Source organism: Copadichromis virginalis, linkage group LG3 (genome assembly GCF_057382275.1).
Source record: "Copadichromis virginalis isolate Kocher_CV1m ecotype Utaka linkage group LG3, C_Virginalis_male_GT1.1, whole genome shotgun sequence".
Taxonomy (NCBI): domain Eukaryota; kingdom Metazoa; phylum Chordata; class Actinopteri; order Cichliformes; family Cichlidae; genus Copadichromis; species Copadichromis virginalis.
In genome coordinates, this window is record NC_140620.1 from 26212753 (window position 1) to 26231358 (window position 18606).

General features: G+C 38.8%; 2 protein-coding genes across 2 annotated transcripts; both read left to right on the plus strand.

The window, feature by feature from the left end:
* The first annotated feature begins 4398 nt into the window (after positions 1-4398).
* LOC146713698 (uncharacterized) lies at positions 4399-8997 on the plus strand. Its single transcript, XM_085450006.1, has 3 exons — positions 4399-6865; positions 8399-8516; positions 8598-8997. Exons 1-3 carry the CDS (start codon positions 4399-4401, stop codon positions 8842-8844), a joined length of 2832 nt encoding a protein of 943 aa, XP_085306132.1. The 3' UTR covers positions 8845-8997.
* A 3351-nt stretch (positions 8998-12348) lies between these two features.
* LOC146713699 (uncharacterized) lies at positions 12349-18107 on the plus strand. The gene is made up of 4 exons (XM_085449994.1): positions 12349-12432; positions 14134-16679; positions 17029-17146; positions 17241-18107. The coding sequence occupies exons 2-4, from the start codon at positions 14210-14212 to the stop codon at positions 17485-17487; spliced, it is 2835 nt and encodes a 944-aa protein (XP_085306120.1). The 5' UTR covers positions 12349-12432; positions 14134-14209; the 3' UTR covers positions 17488-18107.
* The last annotated feature ends 499 nt before the right edge of the window (positions 18108-18606 follow it).

Sequence of the window (18606 nt, forward strand, 5' to 3'; positions counted from 1 at the left end):
AAGTCCATCTGTGCTTTCCTTGATTGCATAACTTTGGAAAATCTTACAGCGAACCTTGCCAAGTGTGAGTTTACTAAGATAAGATAAGATAAGATAGAACTTTATTAATCCCTCGGGTGGGTTCCTCTGGGAAATTCGACTTCCAAAAAAAGCACAGCAACGACCGAAGTTACAGTTACAGAATTGTTATATATATATACACACACACACACACACACACACACACACACACACACACACACACATATATAAATACAGAGACAAATATAAATAAAGTATACAAAGGGGATAAATAGAATAAATAGGAATAAAAAATAAAAAATACAAGTGAATTGCACATTTCAAGTATTGAGTCTATTGCACTGTTGACTATTTACAAAAAGTATTGCACAAGGTATTGTACAGTGAGGTGAAGAGGCACTACAGCTTAGTTGTTCCCCCCTCCTTTGTCCTCCTGTTTCCCCTCCCTCTCCCCTCCAGAGAGGAGTTAAACAGTTTGATGGCGTGTGGGACAAAGGAGTTTTTAAGTCTGTTAGTTCTTGTCTTTGGGAGAAGCAACCTGTCACTGAACAGACTCTTCTGATTGTTTATGGCCGTGTGCAGAGGATGCCCAGCATGGTTCATAATGTCCAGCAGTTTCTTTAATGTCCTTTTCTCTGCCACTGTCACCAGAGTGTCCAGCTTCATGCCGACCACAGAGCTAGCCTTCCTGATCAGTTTCTCCAGCCTGGATGAGTCCCTCTTTGCTGTGCTGCTCCCCCAGCACACCACAGCATAGAAAAGTACTCCAGCAACCTCTGACTGGTAAAACATCCTCAGGAGCTTCCTGCAGATGTTAAAAGACCTCAGCCTCCTGAGGAAGTACAGTCGGCTTTGGGCTTTTTTATACAGGTGCTCTGTGTTGCATGACCAGTCCAGTTTATTGTCCACCCACAGCCCGAGGTACTTGTACTTGTTGACCACCTCCACCTCCTCCCCCTCTATCTGAACCGGCAGTGAGCCTTCTCTGGACCTCCCGAAGTCCACAACCAGTTCCTTAGTCTTTGAGGTGTTGAGTTGCAGGTGGTTTGTGTGACTCCATGCGACAAAGTTCCTCACCAGACTTCTGTACTCCTCTTCCTGATCATCCCAGATACACCCCATGATGGCCGTGTCATCTGCAAACTTCTGGGGCCACTTTGACTTACTTGGGTAAGGTGGCTGGACAGGGACAGGTACATCCAGTAAGAGCTAAAGTGGAAGCTACTGATCACTTCAATTCTCCCACTACTGAGAAAGAACTTCCACACTTTCTTGGAATGGTGGGTTATTATTGTGGGTTTTGTGAGAATTTCTCTGCAGTGGTTGCTCCTCTAACTGACTCCTTAAGTCCCAAGGTTATGTTCCAATGGTCAGATCATTATCAGACAATCTTTGAGGATGTCAAGGCTATCCTTGCCTCTGCTCCAGGGCTTGAGAGACCCCATCTCAGAGATTCTTTCAAGCTGAAGGTAGACGCTAGCAAAGTGGATGCTGGGGCAGTATTGTTGCATCAGGATGGAGCAGGTATTGAGCTACTTCTCCCACAAGTTTTATTCCTTGGTGAGGGATGTTGGTGAGTAGCAGAGTTGGTGTAAATAGGAACTGAGTTTTCACTGGTGCACTGATAAGCACATTTGAACTTCATGTGACTCATGGGTAGCGCTGTCAATTGTTCTCATTTCACCCCTGACTTGCTGACATTTCTGTTTCCACCTTTTGTAAATAAATTTTAATAAATAATCATATCTTTATATTGTTCATATCTTCGTTGTGTAAACTCCTTTTTGTTGCAAGCAAGAGTCAGGTGATGCAACAGAGATTGTGTTTTGGACAAAAACAGTGAAGATTACACAATGAAATAAGTCTTTATCTAAAAAGTTTTTAATTAAACAGCCTACACAAAACATCAGCATCATAATAGAAACAGGAAATGATACGATACAGCAGTGAGAGCTAAAACCTTTTGTGATTTAGCAGTCCAACTTCCCCATTATGTGTCAGACGGGAAAAACAAAACAATTTCCACTGTTGTCTTCCTCAGATTAATAGCACTTGAAGCGCATCCACTCTGAGTTCAGGCCATTTTCATGTCTCAAGGAAAAACTTATGAAAGAGGTAAGACTCTGTTTATAAACCCTAACAATATTATTTGCGTTTACTGGAGAGAAAAAATATGACACAAATGTGGTCACATTAAATCAAAAAATCTGTTATTTTGCTTTAAAGCTGTTGAGATGTAGCTGACATTAAAACACACACTTAAAAAAATCTCAGGATTAAAATCCAAATCAGTTAAGCAGTATCAAGGTTTTTCTCAGAACTAGATTTTGTAATGATGGAAACCTAGCACACTGAACTGTCTTATATTTATTTTTATTATCTATGTTGCATTTATATGTTGTTTGCTCTTTGGTTTTTTGAGAGTAATATTGATGTCAATGGCCAAGAAAATGCTTTTTTTTATAAGAAAGCTATAGATGATTGGTTTTGAAAATACAAATCAAATTTTGTACAATTCAAGGAAAAAAAAATTTGTGCTACTTAGATGAAACCCTCGAGCTGGCTGAGCCAGTGTCCATTAGATAATCCAGCCCATACTGTCACCAAAGCAAGTAGCTCCATTTTGTAATGGTTAACTCATTTCCCTTTCAAGTCAAGTTATAATGCGGTTGACTCATAATGATGTTCTTAGGCCCAGATAGATGCTGTGTCAGGAAGAACATGTGATGCAAAATCTGTGCCAAATCAAACATACCGATTCTCCCACAGCGAATCATCTCAGAGATTTACCCTTTGAATTTGATTCGATTCAGTTTTATTTATATGCTGTCAAATTACAACAAAGACCAAGACAATAATACATAATACAACCCCAACTTTCAGACAAGCCCTGAACAGCAAGCACTTTGGTGACAGTGGGAAGGAAAAAAACTCCCTTTTAACAGGAAGAAATGTTGAATGCTTATAAATCTCAATTTTTACTAATTTTTGTTTTTTCTTTAAAGTTGTAGGAATATGCTGACCTAGTTTTGTTATGTAAATTTGTAATTAATTTTTGGAACAGTTTTTGGAAAGTGATTGGTTTATTAGCATATGGACCCTCGCATTAATCAAGGGATTAAGAGCACCCTGGAGGGGTGTGGTAAAGAGGTTTTTTGTTTGCCAAGTGTCAGATGGGACGACGGGGGGGGGGTTAAAAAAAATTTGACCACTTTTTGAAGTTGTGAAAGCAAATTAAGTTAACTTTCATTAAATTTTAAGTTGTAAGAAGTTATTTGGTTGATTTTTGTTTAGAATTTTCCACAAAATAAACGCCATATAATTTTAAACAATGAAGTCAGAATTGCATTCTAAAACAAACCTTCCGTTGCCACCCATGGCCTTTTCTTGGACTTTTTTGGTGTTTGGAGCATAAAAGGCCATGACAACCTGTTCAGGGTATACCCCGCGTTTTACCCTATGATAGCTAGGACAAGATCCAGCACCCCCTGTGATGATGATAAAGACAACCAGAGGAGACTGGGTGGAAGGATGGATGGATTGACCTTTCTGCAATTCTGAAATCTGTCTAACTTCCCTCTGTGCTGCCTTGATGTTGTCATCTAGTCTTGCTGTTCTTTGTGATTGTTATTAGTCAAGCATATCAGGGATCACTGTAGCTGTGGCATAGACCAGCTAGTTGGTTTCACTAACGGTAACGCTGCATTCACATCTGCTAGTAGACATTTACAGGGTAATTCACGTAATCTTGGTAATAAGCACAGAGGGTCCAGGTTTAGCCAACTTAGCCATGATCTTCTCTTTCAGGTCAACTGCTCTCACATTCAACATACCAGTTGTTTATGGGGCTTGCCAGCTGATCTTGAAGGGTGGAGATAATTATATCTCACTCCTGATTTTAAATCCTGGCTCCACCTTGCCATAGCATTTGTGTTCTACTTCTTCCTTCTCCAGCTGTGATAGCAGTTACTTGCGTATCACTGAGCTACTAGTTGTTTTGATGTTAGTCTAGGTGGGTTTCCATTTGTATCCTCTTCATGTAACCTTCTGGATTAGATGAAGCTTTCACTGAAGTTAAATGTATAGTAGGATTCCAGCAGTTCACTATTCTGATTTGTTGTTCCAGTGAAACCTCTGAGACATACCGATTAGAGGTGTGTCTCAGAGGTTTACTGGAACAACAAATCAAAATCACGAATTTTTCATCACTAGTTGCAGCAAATCTCACGTTGTTTTATTCTGTGCTAAAATGATGACATGGTAATGTAATCAGACTAACACCTTCAATTTTATTTTTTATCCTGCCCGACTCAGGTATATTGAACAACAGAATACCCCCATCTCTAAGTGGAAACAGTACTGCTTCCCAAGATCAACATGCTAGCTACAGGAGTTTGGCCTCTGCTGCTTTTCTCACTTCTTTTGTGTTTCTTTCATTGTGAACATTTACTTGCTTTTTCACTGAAAAACTGCACAATTATCTATACAGAAAAATCTAATGTGTTAGTCACTTGCACAGAGCGTTACCTCACTGCTATTCCAGATGACATTCCCAAAAATGCAGTATTGCTAAATCTCAAGTCAAACTACATTTCAAATATTACCAGGATGAATTTGGAAGGTTTATTCAAGCTTGAAGTTCTAAATTTGGAAAAAAATTGGATTTCACAAATTGATGGTGAAGCTTTTGCAGACTTGGTAGAGTTAAAGGTTCTCATCTTGAGTATAAATAGGCTCGCAACACTGACAGAAAACATGTTTCAGGGTCTTTCCAAGTTAGAGACACTGTCTCTGGACTGGAACCAGATCTCATTTATCTCCCCTGTGGCCTGTCAGCCCCTGGTCAGCGTACACTCAGTAGATTTGAGCTATAACCTTCTGCATCAAATTTCAGATATTGATCACATTATTAGACTCCCAACTTTACAACATTTGTTTGTATGTTACAACAACTTTACTTCTTTTCAGTCAAATGACCTCCATGTAAATACCTCAAACCTACTCACCCTGTGTTTGGATTCAGTGAAGAAGTTCAGCATTACAAGAGACATTTTTCCTCATCTGCAGTCTCTGGACTTGCGAGGCTGGAACGGGGACATCGAGTGGGAATTGTCAAACAAGACTTTTTTAAAGAGCCTGACGAGACTGCAAATGAGTGAAACTTCTCTTAGCTTTGAAGTGTACAGAGCGATTCTGCAGACTGCTTACTCTCTTCAAGAGTTTCAGATGGATAACATGAAAAAGTGGATAGATGATGATTTCATAGACGTGGCCTGCAAAATTCCTTCTCTTAGAACTCTGAATGTAAGCAGTAGTGAGATTTACACCTTAAAGGAGCACATGCTACAGTCTTGTTCTCACCTAACTAACCTCAACTTATCATTTAACAATATAAAAAGCATGGCTGATAATGCACTCCAGTCAATGACACAGCTCAGGAGCCTGATATTACAAAATAATGAACTGTCCGAACTGCCAGTTGCCATCCAAGGACTCACCACATTGGAAGTCTATGACCTTAGCATCAATGACATCAGTGAACTTTACTGTCCTTACTTCTGGAATTTAACAAGCCTAACAATACTCGATCTGAGCCACAATCATATATCCTATATCTCTGAGTGTGTTTTTGAAAATTTAAACAATTTGAAAATCCTAAATCTTGAAAACAATAAGATTTCATCATTCGATTATTCTTTTAAATTTAAATTACAGACACTGGAGTGTTTGTATTTGAAAAACAATGAGCTTATAAATCTCTTTCAAGGAGTCTTCAGTAATCTGTCTTCCCTTCGTTATTTGAATTTAGATGTACGCATGTGTAACAATGTTGAGGAAGGAGGGTTAAAGGGACTCTATAACCTCCAGTTCCTTCTTATGCAAGGTGATATTTATTTTTATGAGCATTTCAGTGGGCTGCCAAACTTAAGCACTCTGATCTTAAATGTTGTCTCTAGCCTGCCACATAACAGCTCCAAACAAAGCGATAACCCTTTCTCAAATTTACCGAAACTGAAGAAGCTTCATATCAAGGTTCATAGAGGATATTACGATATTTCAAAAGATGTTCTCAGTGGTTTGACTTCTTTAGAGTACTTAATAACAGAGGCATACTTCATGGGATCTTTGCATCCAGACACATTTAAACACACACCGCAACTGAAACGTCTCACAATTACTTACAGCGAGCTTTCCGTTTTAACATCTGACGTGTTCTTGCCAATTCCAAACCTGATGATGCTCGACCTCTCCAACAATAAACTCAGGTCTTTGGATTTTCTAGCAGAGGCCAAACTGCCAGTACTCAGATGGCTCGATGTCAGCAACAATGAATTGTTCGTAATCAGTGAAACAGTTATCCAATCCCTTTTAACCATGAAATATCTGGATCTATCTGCTAACCTTTTAACATGTGAATGTTCTAATTACGGTCTTATCCAGTGGATTCAAGGCAGCAAACAGACACAGGTTGTTAATGCACATCAGTACACTTGCTCATTTCCTGTCAGCCAACGGGGAAAAAAATTCCTTGACTTTGGTTTTGACTCCTGTTGGATAGATGCTGCCTTGCTCTGCTTCCTTTTTAGCTCTAGTCTAGTTGTGCTTACTCTCCTCGCATCCTTCATCTATCACTTCCTGAGGTCACACCTCACCTATACCTACTACCTCTTCCTGGCCTTTCTCTATGATAATAAGAGGAGGAAGAAAGGTATTCCTCACAGCTACGATGCCTTTGTCTCCTACAATGTTCATGATGAAGCTTGGGTCTGTGGAGAGTTGCTTCCAGAGCTGGAGGGTCAACAGGGCTGGAAACTCTGTCTGCACCACAGAGACTTTGAACCAGGTATAGATGCTTTTCATTAGCCTCTGTTCTACTTTTAGCTCAATATTTAATGAAGCTAGCACACAAACTCTGTGTCTTCTTTCCTATAAATACAATTGTTTCTTTTTGTTCCGCTTTTCAGTGGTACCGAAAAAGATCAAGTTTTAACACCACAGTATCTTTTTTTTCTCTTTGACAGCACTGCAAAAATATAAACAGCGTCTACAGTGTCAAAACAAAAATAGCAATGACATGTGACTCACAAACTGCAGTTTGAATGCTAGATCTAAAAGACTGACCATTTAGAGAAACGCTACAAACTGATCTTTAAACCTCAAAAAGTAGTATATAGATGTGCTACTCAGCTGACAAAGCATCCTACATCTGGGAAAATGAAAGGTTTACTCTGGAAGAACTTTTTTTTTTTTTGCTGAAACCATGAACAAGCCCCTAGAAGGCCATGTGTACCCAAAGCTTTAATTCAATTGAAAACATCTAAGTTTCTTCCATATTTAAAATCTATAAACATGAAATTACTTTCATTGATTTTGTTTACTGCATTGAAAAGAGAAAAGCACCAAAGATGTATTTTGCACTTACAGGCCTGTAAGAAAATCTTCACTAAATTAGATTTTGGCAAACGTAAAAGTTGAATATTGTAGAATCTTTTAGCAGCTGCCATTAGTAAATTGGGCACTTTTAGACAGACTTTAAAAATGTTTAGCCAGAGACAATCATCCATCTCCACTGTTCTCCATTGAGCTTGTCAACTGTTCCAATCCAACACAAATATATGTAGCTGCCCAATTAACAAAGTATAGACTTAAGAATTTCACAAAAGAAAATTATAGATTCTCATTAGCTGGAATTTGATTCAGCATCAGTGTACGTGTCAGGGTTTCTGGGTCGTTGACCCAGTATTTTCAGTTCATGTTCACTGTTTATCCTCTGTACGTTCCACTTCCTGTTTTGTGTTACGTTACTCTGTGTGCATTATGTTCTAGTTCTTATTCCATGCATCGTTAGTTCAATTGTGTTCAGCTGCTCACTCACCTGTCACCTGTCAGTCATTGTTCAGCCAGTGTATTTAAGTCCTCAGTTCTCTCCTGGTCGGCGTCGCGTCATTGATGTTGTCACTGCTGTCTATGCCCCATGTTTGCCTTCCAAGTTCAGATCAGTCAGCCGTTCAGTCAGTTATTCAGTCAGTCAGCCATCTCCTGTTTTCGTCATTCGTCCCTCACAATAAACACCCTGAATCTTCACCGTGAGTCCTGCGTTTGAGTCCTTTTCTCCACATCCACTCAGCAACCCCTGACAGTACGCCTCAGTGACTTAAAAAATAGTTTTTTGCTTACTCACCATTGCTAAAAAAAAAAAAAAAAAAAAAGTACAACCAAAGTTGGAGTGAATGGAATTTAAGCCCCACTATTCTCTGAAGTGAGAATACCTTTGAAATCTTTTAACTTGTACAAAGATAAATTTGATGTAACTTACCTGTGTCATTTTAGAACACAATGCTGACATGTTTGATGTGTCAGATTTTTGTTTTTACAGGTAAGCCCATCGTCGAAAACATTACAGAGGCTATCTATTGTAGCAGAAAGACTATCTGTGTGATCAGCCAGCATTACCTGCAAAGTGAGTGGTGCTCCAAAGAAATCCAGATGGCCAGGTATGGTTACCAACTCTTTGTTCTTACATGTAATGATGTCACCAGTTTCTACATTGATTAATCTGTGTGTGGTGTCTTTAGCTTCCGTCTCTTCAATGAGCACAAGGATGTGATGATCATGGTGTTTCTGGAGGACATACCAGCCAAGCAGCTGTCTCCATACTTCCAAATTAGGAGTCTGGTGAAGAAGCGTAGCTACCTGAGTTGGCCACAGGCTGTTCAGCACACTGGAGTCTTCTGGCAGAAAATACAACAAGCTCTCAAGAGAGAAGAAAACCCTGCTGAGCACAGGTGCCTCCTCACTGGCTACCAGAGAGTCATCCAGTGAGATTTAACCCAGGTGGAAAAATCACAGATTGTATATATATATTGTGTATATTTAAACAGAGCGGTCACGCTAATGCAGGAGTGGCTAAAATGCATTACTTCTAATGCCCAGCAGGGGGAAACTCCTCTGGCTTCAATAAGGTTGCTTGTCGAAGTGTATGGGTAAACATGGTAGCTTCTGGATCAGAGAGGTGAAGCTTCTGCAGAAGTGGATAAACTTGCAGTACTTCTAATGCCCAGCAGGGCTCCTGTGGTTTCAATAAGGTTGCTTGTAGGTGTCTAGTGGCAAACAGCCCTATGGTGCCTTGACCTGTGACCTCAGCAACACTTTGTTGTCTGGTGGACTTTCCTGGAGTGTATGGACTCAGTCAAAAGTGTCAAGTCTTATTTCATGTTGTCTGTTTTATAAATGTAGAACTCAATGTAACAAGAACTATATGTGCATTTTTATTAACACATGTACACAATTGTAACATATTAACGTGTTTGTTGTGCTCATCCTGTCAGGAGTAAATATACTAAATGACATTTCTTGCCATAAAAGTGTGAATAAACTTTTTTCATAGTTGATGTGCTTAGAAATGAAATGCTATTATAATCTGATATAACAAAATAATAATGAGACTGATGAAGAGGAGCACTTACTTGAACTGGCTACAGGCTGTTCAACACACTGGTGAACAGCCTTCTGCCAGAAGACTAAATGTATTTTCTAGTTTATCATCTCATATTATTTGTATTTACAGATATGATTAATTGTGTGTTACAAAAAATATAACATGTATGGTTTCTTGTTACTTGTACTAAACTGTCACACGGTCACACGGATGTATCCTTGCTGTCCCAATGCTTAGGCAGCACACTGCTGGTTTCCTTGATACGTCACCTGACTATCACACTACCTGAGGGCTGGAGTGACAGTCAGCAGCAGCAGTGTTTCGGTAGCTCATGCTTTGTTGTTTTTTATTGATGCTCTGATGATGTGGAATGGTATGAGTTTTTGTACTATATCATTTTACTGGCATGTGGAAAGTGTGTTTAAAATAAAGGTAATTCAGTGGTTTGTCTCTTTACAGAAGTTTCAGAGTTTTGAAATAGGTTCAAGGTTCCATTATCCTCATGAAAATTAAGATAAATAATAAACAATAAAATAAACTGCCTGTCACCAACATAAAACAACTATAGTGCAGCATATTGAAACATTTAAACTGGAGCAGCATTTTAAAATTATAGCAGCACAGTGACAGCATTTAAAAAAAACACACAAAAAACAGATTAGTGTGCTTAAATACAAAGAATAGTAGCATAGTAGAAGCATAGTAAATAAAATAAAACCGAACAAAAACAGTGCAGCGCATCAGAACAACTGAGTTATCAGTGAGCAATGGAGTTGATCAGTCTTACGGCCTTAGAGCCTCCTGCCTGTGTGGTGGGAGGGTATCAGTTTATGATACTGACCGCAGTGCACTGTGTGAATGCAGAAGTCTTGGGTGCAAACTGTACAGCTTCCTCATGAAGTGCTTCATTAAACATTGATCTGAAGTGACTCAAATGAATTTGACAAAGTGAAACTTAATAATGGTAATAAGGTCACAGGCCTCACTTTTGCCATCGAACAGCTTGTCAGTCGATTCTTATCAACTGTGAACCCCTGAAAATGGAAAACTGTATATTAAAATGTCTCTAATTTCTAAACACTTAATGCAATACTTTAGTCAAACTTTGAATCAAAGGTGAAAGACTGCACTGTAATTACATCTTGATTGTTTGATTTTAATTCCCCTGTCGTCTGGAAATGCAGTTTCTCTAATAAAGGATAGAATAGAATAGAATAGAGTAGAATAGAATAGAATAGAATAGCGCTTTTATTGTACATGTACAACTAAATTATGGAATTATGGGTGCTCCACGACAACTGTGTAGGAATAAAATATAAATAGACAGCAGGAATAAATAACAAACAGGAGAAATGTAGATATAATCAAGAGAAAGACACATTGGAGAACAAAGTGTTTGGAAGTAGTACAAGTTATTGAGTTATGGGGGTTAGTCACACAGATTGGTGAGGTGAGTGGGCAGGGGTAGCATGGGGGGGGGGGGGTGTAAGGGGTGTAAGGGGTCACCTGTGACAGCACTGTTTTTCCTGAGATAGGAGGATCTGCGGATTTTTTTGGGCAATGTTGATTACACTTTGTGTGGCCTTCCTGTTCTCCTCGTGGCCCCTGTGTACCAACCCAGGCAGTAGAAGAGCAAGCTGTTGGGTCTGTGCTTTCAGCAGGCCCGCTAGTTCAGAGCAGGGCTGGACTGGGACAAAAAATTGGCCTGGGCATTTTGACTGGTGACCGGCCCTTTGAGCGAGTACTTGGTGACTGTGGAAAGGAAAAACCCAATTTTAATAGAAATAAGCCTCCAGCAGAACCAGGCTGAAGAAGGAACAGTCATCTTCTGTGAACAGCTGGGGGTTTGAACACCCCATTATGAACATTGTATCATTTGTCTTATACTAAATTCAAGTAATGGAGGGAAGACAGAACCCTGAATGCCTGATTTCACAGACGTCATCTCCCAAATTCCTCCTCTAGTAGTTTTTGATGTAATATTTGCGAAAACTGGCGCTCTAAATGACATCCTGCTAAAGTCTTGGTCTAATCTCACTGAGCTCAGTTACTTGGTCCCAGTTGCTCTCTTTGACCTCAACTCTTAGACCTGAGCTTCAACATTTTCAGCGAACTAACATACTGAAAATCAATTACATTTTCAAAATCTGAACAATTTGACAGTTTTGAAAACAAAATCTAAGTTTATTTGTTGGTAAAACCTTAAATTTATAAAACCTGCAAAAAACAAAGCTTTTAAAAGGATTCAGGCATTTTTTTTTCACCTTTGTGACTCACATGCTGCCATTTTCTGTGGCTAGACAAGCTTAATAATGGCATCATCCTTGTCAAATGGGGATAGATACATACCATTGTCTTGGACACCCCTGGGTGAGGAAACTTTTGTGCAGTAATGTACATGACATTTCACACAGGATATACAGAAACATGAAGTATTATTAGTGAGTGTTCTTAAAGACCACAAAGTAGAAACAGGAAGCAAGCAACCCACTTGTGCACACAAGCCTTAAGATATTCACTTAAGATGTGAGGGCAGGGAGGATGGCTGCAGAGCACAACTTGTATGGACTTCAAAAATGCTAAAATGATTAAATCAATTAAAAGATCTCTTTGAAAAATCCCTTTCAATAAATAAAATTGGACAACGGTCGAGGCTCATCTAAAATACTGGGGAAAAAACCATGAAAAAACAAAAGGAAAAACGAAGACAAGCATGCAAGCTGCAGAAAGTAATTTTTTTTCATTGTGGTGTCTTACTTCATGGACCAGTCATACTTGGGTTTGAGTAGACAGACTGCAGAAGTAGCAGCATCTGTGGGAGTGAACCATCCAACTTCCTCTTCCTTGTACAAGTGATTCACTCTGAATTTACTCCATTATATTTTGTCGGTTTGACCTCAATGGTTACAGCTTGGTTTTTTCTTTTGTTCTGTTATCAAGCTGGTGACAGAAACAACTTTTTTTTGGAATAGGTAAGTTTCTTTTATCTTGTTTAATGAAAAACCACTGACCTTGCATATATATATATATATATATATATATATATATATATATATATGGTCAGTTTTAATGCAAATAACATTTACTTTGCAAAAACAATTTAAACTGGACTTTTTTTTATTAGAGATGGAACAACTTAACTCTAAAAATGGTATATTAAAAACAAATTAGCCATAGTCTGATTTTATTTATATTATATTACTGAATTACTGCAATTCTAATGAAAAAAGAAAATTCAAAATTATCCTCAGGTGGAGTTAATTTAAGTGTAAACTGTTGGACTGTGTTGGTACATTTACACGTCATATGACACAAACAACAGTAAATAACTATAGGTTAAGCAGTATGCAGGTTTGTATTGTGTTATCTATGGTTTGTGGGTATGGTAGTTGCAATTCTGTATTTTTCAGAGTTTGGGTATCTACTTCCATGTACTTTACACTACATGTTTTCTGAGAATCCATAGCATGAAATAACTTTAGGCTGATGAGTGACTAGAAAGTAGAGGTTAAGCAGTATTAAAGCAGGCAAGTTATTTCATTTTGAACAGCAACTGCTCTAGGTTACCAAGCAAGCAAGCAAAAAGTGTTACATACAAGGAAACCTTTATGTAGCACCTCATCTCTGCTGCTTCATATTTGTTCCCTAAAATGGGGCCATCTGCTTGGCCTAGCTCTGCTAGTTCACTAATGTCAAGAAAAGAGTTTTTGGGGGTTCTTTTAATCAAAATAGGGTTTTTTTTGGGGGGGGGGGGGGGGGGGGGGGTGTTAAAAAAAAGAAACTGACTGTATATTAAAGTGACACTAACGTAGGTATGTACATTTTTTATTAAGTCCATGCCATCACCTATGGATATCTGTAAATCTAACCCTTTGCCATGACTGTAAATACACTGGCTAAGCATCATTTTTAAATGTGAACAGTGAAGCTTCAAATGGATGACTGTGGACGTCTCATATACGGCCCCTGGGCCACACCCAGCTCCTGACACAATTATATCTGGCCTTTGAGATAAATTCATGTGTCATGTGTTGTTAATGGCTCGTTGGTATGTGAGATTTGAAACTTCAGCCCTGCTAAAAATCCATGCAGACAGGGGAGAGAATTTTTTTTTATGGGCACACCATGCAGCCAATCACATGCAAAGACAGACTGGGGTCATGCCAATATGTGGAAGAAGGAAGGGGGGTAGACATTCTGAAGACACCGAGTGTAGTGGCACAGGCCAGGTAGACAGAGAGAAGGGGAATGCATATGTGTTGGGAAAAAGTGAAGAAATGTAAAAACGTAAAGTGAGCATCATCTGGCTGCAATTCAGTGACATTGCAGACTTCAAAGCTGGGTGCAGAATTTATCCAATTAGGAGCTGGCTATTTTTATTTTCAGTCATTTTCCAATGTGAAGAACAAAAGGTTTCAAACTTGTCCAGGCCTTAAATCTCATTTGTTCCCCCTAGTAGTAGTAAATGTATACAAAGGCTTTTATGAAAACACTGAATAAAAAATTGCTTCCTTGAAAAAGACTAAATGTACAGATCATTATTGAATATTACATAAAATAAACAATATAAAAACTATATACAAAGTGTCTTTGAATACCAGACGTCATGTTGTTGCTATCTGTGGTGTGAACGCTGAATGGTTAAGAGTAATTTCTTCTCCTGTCATTTTCAGATGTTATGAACAACTATTTTTTTTGCCCCTTCCAAGTTTGTCAGAAAACTGAAACTGAAGTAAACAACATTTCAACATGCTAGCTACAGGAAGTGTGTCTCTGCTACTCAGCTCATTTCTGTTCTGCTTCTGTTTCTATAACCCCTCACATGCTTTTTCACTGAAAAACTGCATAATTCCCTATCCTCAAGAGGAAAATAATACATCCATTTTATGCACAGACCATGACCTCACTGCTATTCCAGATGACATTCCCGGAAATGTAACATCACTGAATCTCTCCTCAAATAAGATTTCAAACATCACCTGCAAAGATTTAAGAGGTTTAGCTAAGCTCAAAATTTTAAACGCTGAAAGTAATGTGATTGTACACATTGATGATGGAGCTTTTGCAGACTTGGCAGAGTTAACGGTTCTAGTCTTGGCTAGAAATAACCTCTCAAAGGTGACAGAAAATATGTTTCGGGGTCTTTCACAATTAAAAGAATTATCTCTGAATAAAAACATGATCTCATCCATCTCGCAGGCGGCCTTTCAGTCCCTGGTCAACATAATCTCAGTAGATCTGAGCTACAATTCTCTGTCTGAAATTGCAATTATTGCTCCAGTATTAACACTTCCACACTTACAAAATTTGTGCATTGGGGGAAATGATTTTACTTCTTTCCAGTCCTCCGACCTGCCTTTAAATAGCTCAAACATTAGGGAACTGGATATAATTTGGTGTAAACTCAGAAAATTCAGTATTACAAAAGACATGTTTCCTCATCTGCAGTTACTGGACTTCAGGAGATGTAATAGTAAGATTGAATGGAATGTAACAAACAAAACATTCTTGAGGAGCCTAACTTCCCTCTACTTGGATGGGAATAATGTTACTTTTGAGGCATACAGCAAGATGCTAAAGACTGCTGCCTCACTTAAACATCTTAAACTGTACTTCATGAAAATTCCGATAAAACGTGGTCTTATAGATATTGCCTGCCAGATTCCTTCTCTACACATTCTCGATATAGGGAGTAGCAAAATTACCCACGCAAATGATAACCTGCTGCGGTCTTGCTCCCAACTTACTGAGCTTAGTTTACCTTTTAATAAGATGGAAACAATGTCTGATCATGCACTCCAATCAATGACACAGCTCAAGCACCTGGACCTGCAGAAGAACGTTTTATCCAAAGTGCCGCTTGCTCTCCGGGGACTCTCCAAATTGGAAGTTCTGGACCTGAGCTTCAATGTCATCAGCGAACTCAACAGCTCTGACTTTAATCATCTGAGGGCACTCAGACACCTCAATCTAAACCACAATCGCATTTCCCGAATCACACCGCATATTTTTCAAAATCTGCCTAATTTGAAAGTCCTGAAAATAGAAACGAATGGAATTTTTTCTTTTGAGCATAGCTTCAAAGGAAATTTAGAAAAACTAAAATATTTGTATTTGAACAACAACACTTTGGCAGATTTACAGGAAGGAGACTTCAAAAAACTCCATTCCCTCGATCACTTGGAATTACAATCAGACGACAGTTGCATTGATCATTCGGGAATATTTGAAGAACTTAAAAGTCTCCAAACTCTTAAAGTGTCATGTAGGGGTTACGTAAAAGAGTATTTTAGGGGACTAACAAACTTAAATACTCTGGTCTTCCATATTACCAAAAATCAGAAAATACAACATCATGCACATCCTTTCTTATATTTAACCAAATTGAAGAAACTTATTATCTTTGATAAAAGGGAAACTCACGAGGATATTCCGTCAGACGTACTTAATGGTCTGACATCTTTAGAGTACTTATGGATGGAGAAATTTTTTATGGGGTCATTGCACCCCGACACATTTAAATACACCCCCCAGCTGAAGTCTCTGAAGATATCTAATAGTGAGATTTCAAATTTAACATCTGAAGTGTTCTGGCCTGTCCCAAACCTGACAATGCTCGACTTCTCTAACAACAAACTCAGATCTTTGGATTTCCTGGCTGATGCCAAACTGCAGGCACTCACCTGGCTGAAACTCAGCGACAATACATTGACACTAGTCAGTCAGAAAGTGATCGACTCGCTTCATGCTTTGACCTATCTGGATCTAGCTTCCAACCGCCTAACATGTGAATGCTCTAGCATTGATTTTAATGAGTGGATTCAAAACAGCAGCCAGACACAGATCGTTAATGCTCACCAGTACACTTGTGCATTTCCTGTGAGCCAACAGGGGAAAAAATTCCTGGACTTTGAAATCGACTCCTGTCGGATGCATGCTAATTTTCCCTGCTTCATTTCTAGCTTTTTTCTAGTTGTGCTTACTCTTCTTATATCCTTCATTCACCACTTCCTGAGGTGGCACCTCACCTATACCTACTACCTCTTCCTGGCCTTCCTCTATGATAATAAGAGGAGGAAGAAAGGTATTCCTCACAGCTACGATGCCTTTGTCTCCTACAATGTTCATGATGAAGCTTGGGTCTGTGGAGAGTTGCTTCCAGAGCTGGAGGGTCAACAGGGCTGGAAACTCTGTCTGCACCACAGAGACTTTGAACCAGGTATAGATGCTTTTCTGATGACTATGAAATGCTGGAAATGAGAAGCCGAAATGTTGATTCTGACTGTTTGAGTCAAAGTCCTGCTCGTTCTTCTGCATTGCTCACTTCCTCTTAATATCTTTGTCAGCAATTTAAACTTCTTTTTTTCAGACTTGGTTTGGACCCATTTCTGTTTTTCATTTCTATATTTGTTAAGTGTTACGTTTTTATACCAAATAATGTGAAATCAGCACGACAGCCAGTGCAGAATTTCCAAAACCAGCAGACACAAATTAATCAGGACCAAGAATTATTCTTTTAATTTCACAAAGAATTCACCTGCCATTTCTATTGTGCATTTTTAAAACAGGTAAGCCCATTGTAGAAAACATCACAGATGCCATCTATAACAGCAGGAAGACTATCTGTGTGATCAGCCAGCATTACCTGCAGAGTGAGTGGTGCTCCAGAGAAATCCAGATGGCCAGGTATTGTCAACATCTTTGTCCTTGCACCCGATGATGTCACTATGCTCCTATGCTTATTCAACTGTCTGTTCTGTTCTGTGTGTGGTGTCTTTAGCTACCGTCTGTTTGATGAACATAAGGATGTGTTGATCATGGTGTTTCTGGAGGACATACCAGCCAAGCAGCTGTCTCCATACTACCAAATTAGGAGTCTGGTGAAGAAGCGTAGCTACCTGAGTTGGCCACAGGCTGTTCAGCACACTGGAGTCTTCTGGCAGAAAATACAACAAGCTCTCAAGAGAGAAGAAAACCCTGCTGAGCACAGGTGCCTCCTCACTGGCTACCAGAGAGTCATCCAGTGAGATTTAACCCAGGTGGAAAAATCATAGATTGTATATATCAATCAATCAATCAAGTCAAAATGCAGTGAAATTGGACCCCTTCCGACCATAGATACATAGCACAAACATCACATTGGAAGACAGGTTGGAGAGAGGTAGAATGGTAAGAACAACAATGAAAAATAACATCAGGGACAAAAGGAGGAAAAACAAACTCTACTCAAACTGAGCTACTAACTGGTAGAGCAGTTTGAGGACAGTAAAAAAACACCTCAGCGCAGAAAAGCACATGAATCTTCACATCTTATACCGTGTAAGAAGGATGCGACATGCAATGGGGGGAAGCCATCGCCAGCTTATTGCAAACAAACTGCATTCCAGTTTCACTTCAATTTCAATGGTTCTAAAAGGGAAAACAGCCCTGTGCTGCCTTGACCTGTGACCTCAGTGAACACTTTCTGGTCTGGTGGACTTTCCTGGAGTGAATGTGCTATTTACTTTTTCTTTTTCTTTTTTTGCCATTAAAGTATAAATAAAACTTTTTTTCATCATTGATATGCTTGAAAGAAATGCTATGATAATATGTGTTATAACATAGCAACATGGTAAAGCTGTAATAAAGGCAAAACAATGTTTTTACATGACAGTAGTTACATGTTTTATTTACTACATCATTTTCAGTGTTTCCATTAACAGCACCAAAAATGTTTTTTTTTTAAAAAATCATAACCATAAATTCATAATGGTGTTGTTCTTTTCCCCCCTATAATTTATTGTGATAGGTTTAAGCACAGTAGGAAATCCAAATGTTCTAGCCTAACTGCCCAGTAGCGACCATATTTTAGGTAAATTTTATTCTAATTCAAGTTACTTTCAAATCTGGGACTCAATTTTTTATATTTAACACAACATTTATAATCAAGTATATATTCATACTTTCCAGACACTCCTTTGCCAACACTGAATTTAACAAAAGAAAATGAAAAAAAAGTCTGAGAGTTTTTGGTTTGTAAGTCTGAAAACAATCACAAAGGGTCTGATTGTGTGAATAAAAAAAAGTATGTTTATTATTTCAAACAGATACTTTTAAGTGCAACAGTGTAATTCATATACTCATATAAAAGGAAAGGAACGGCCAAC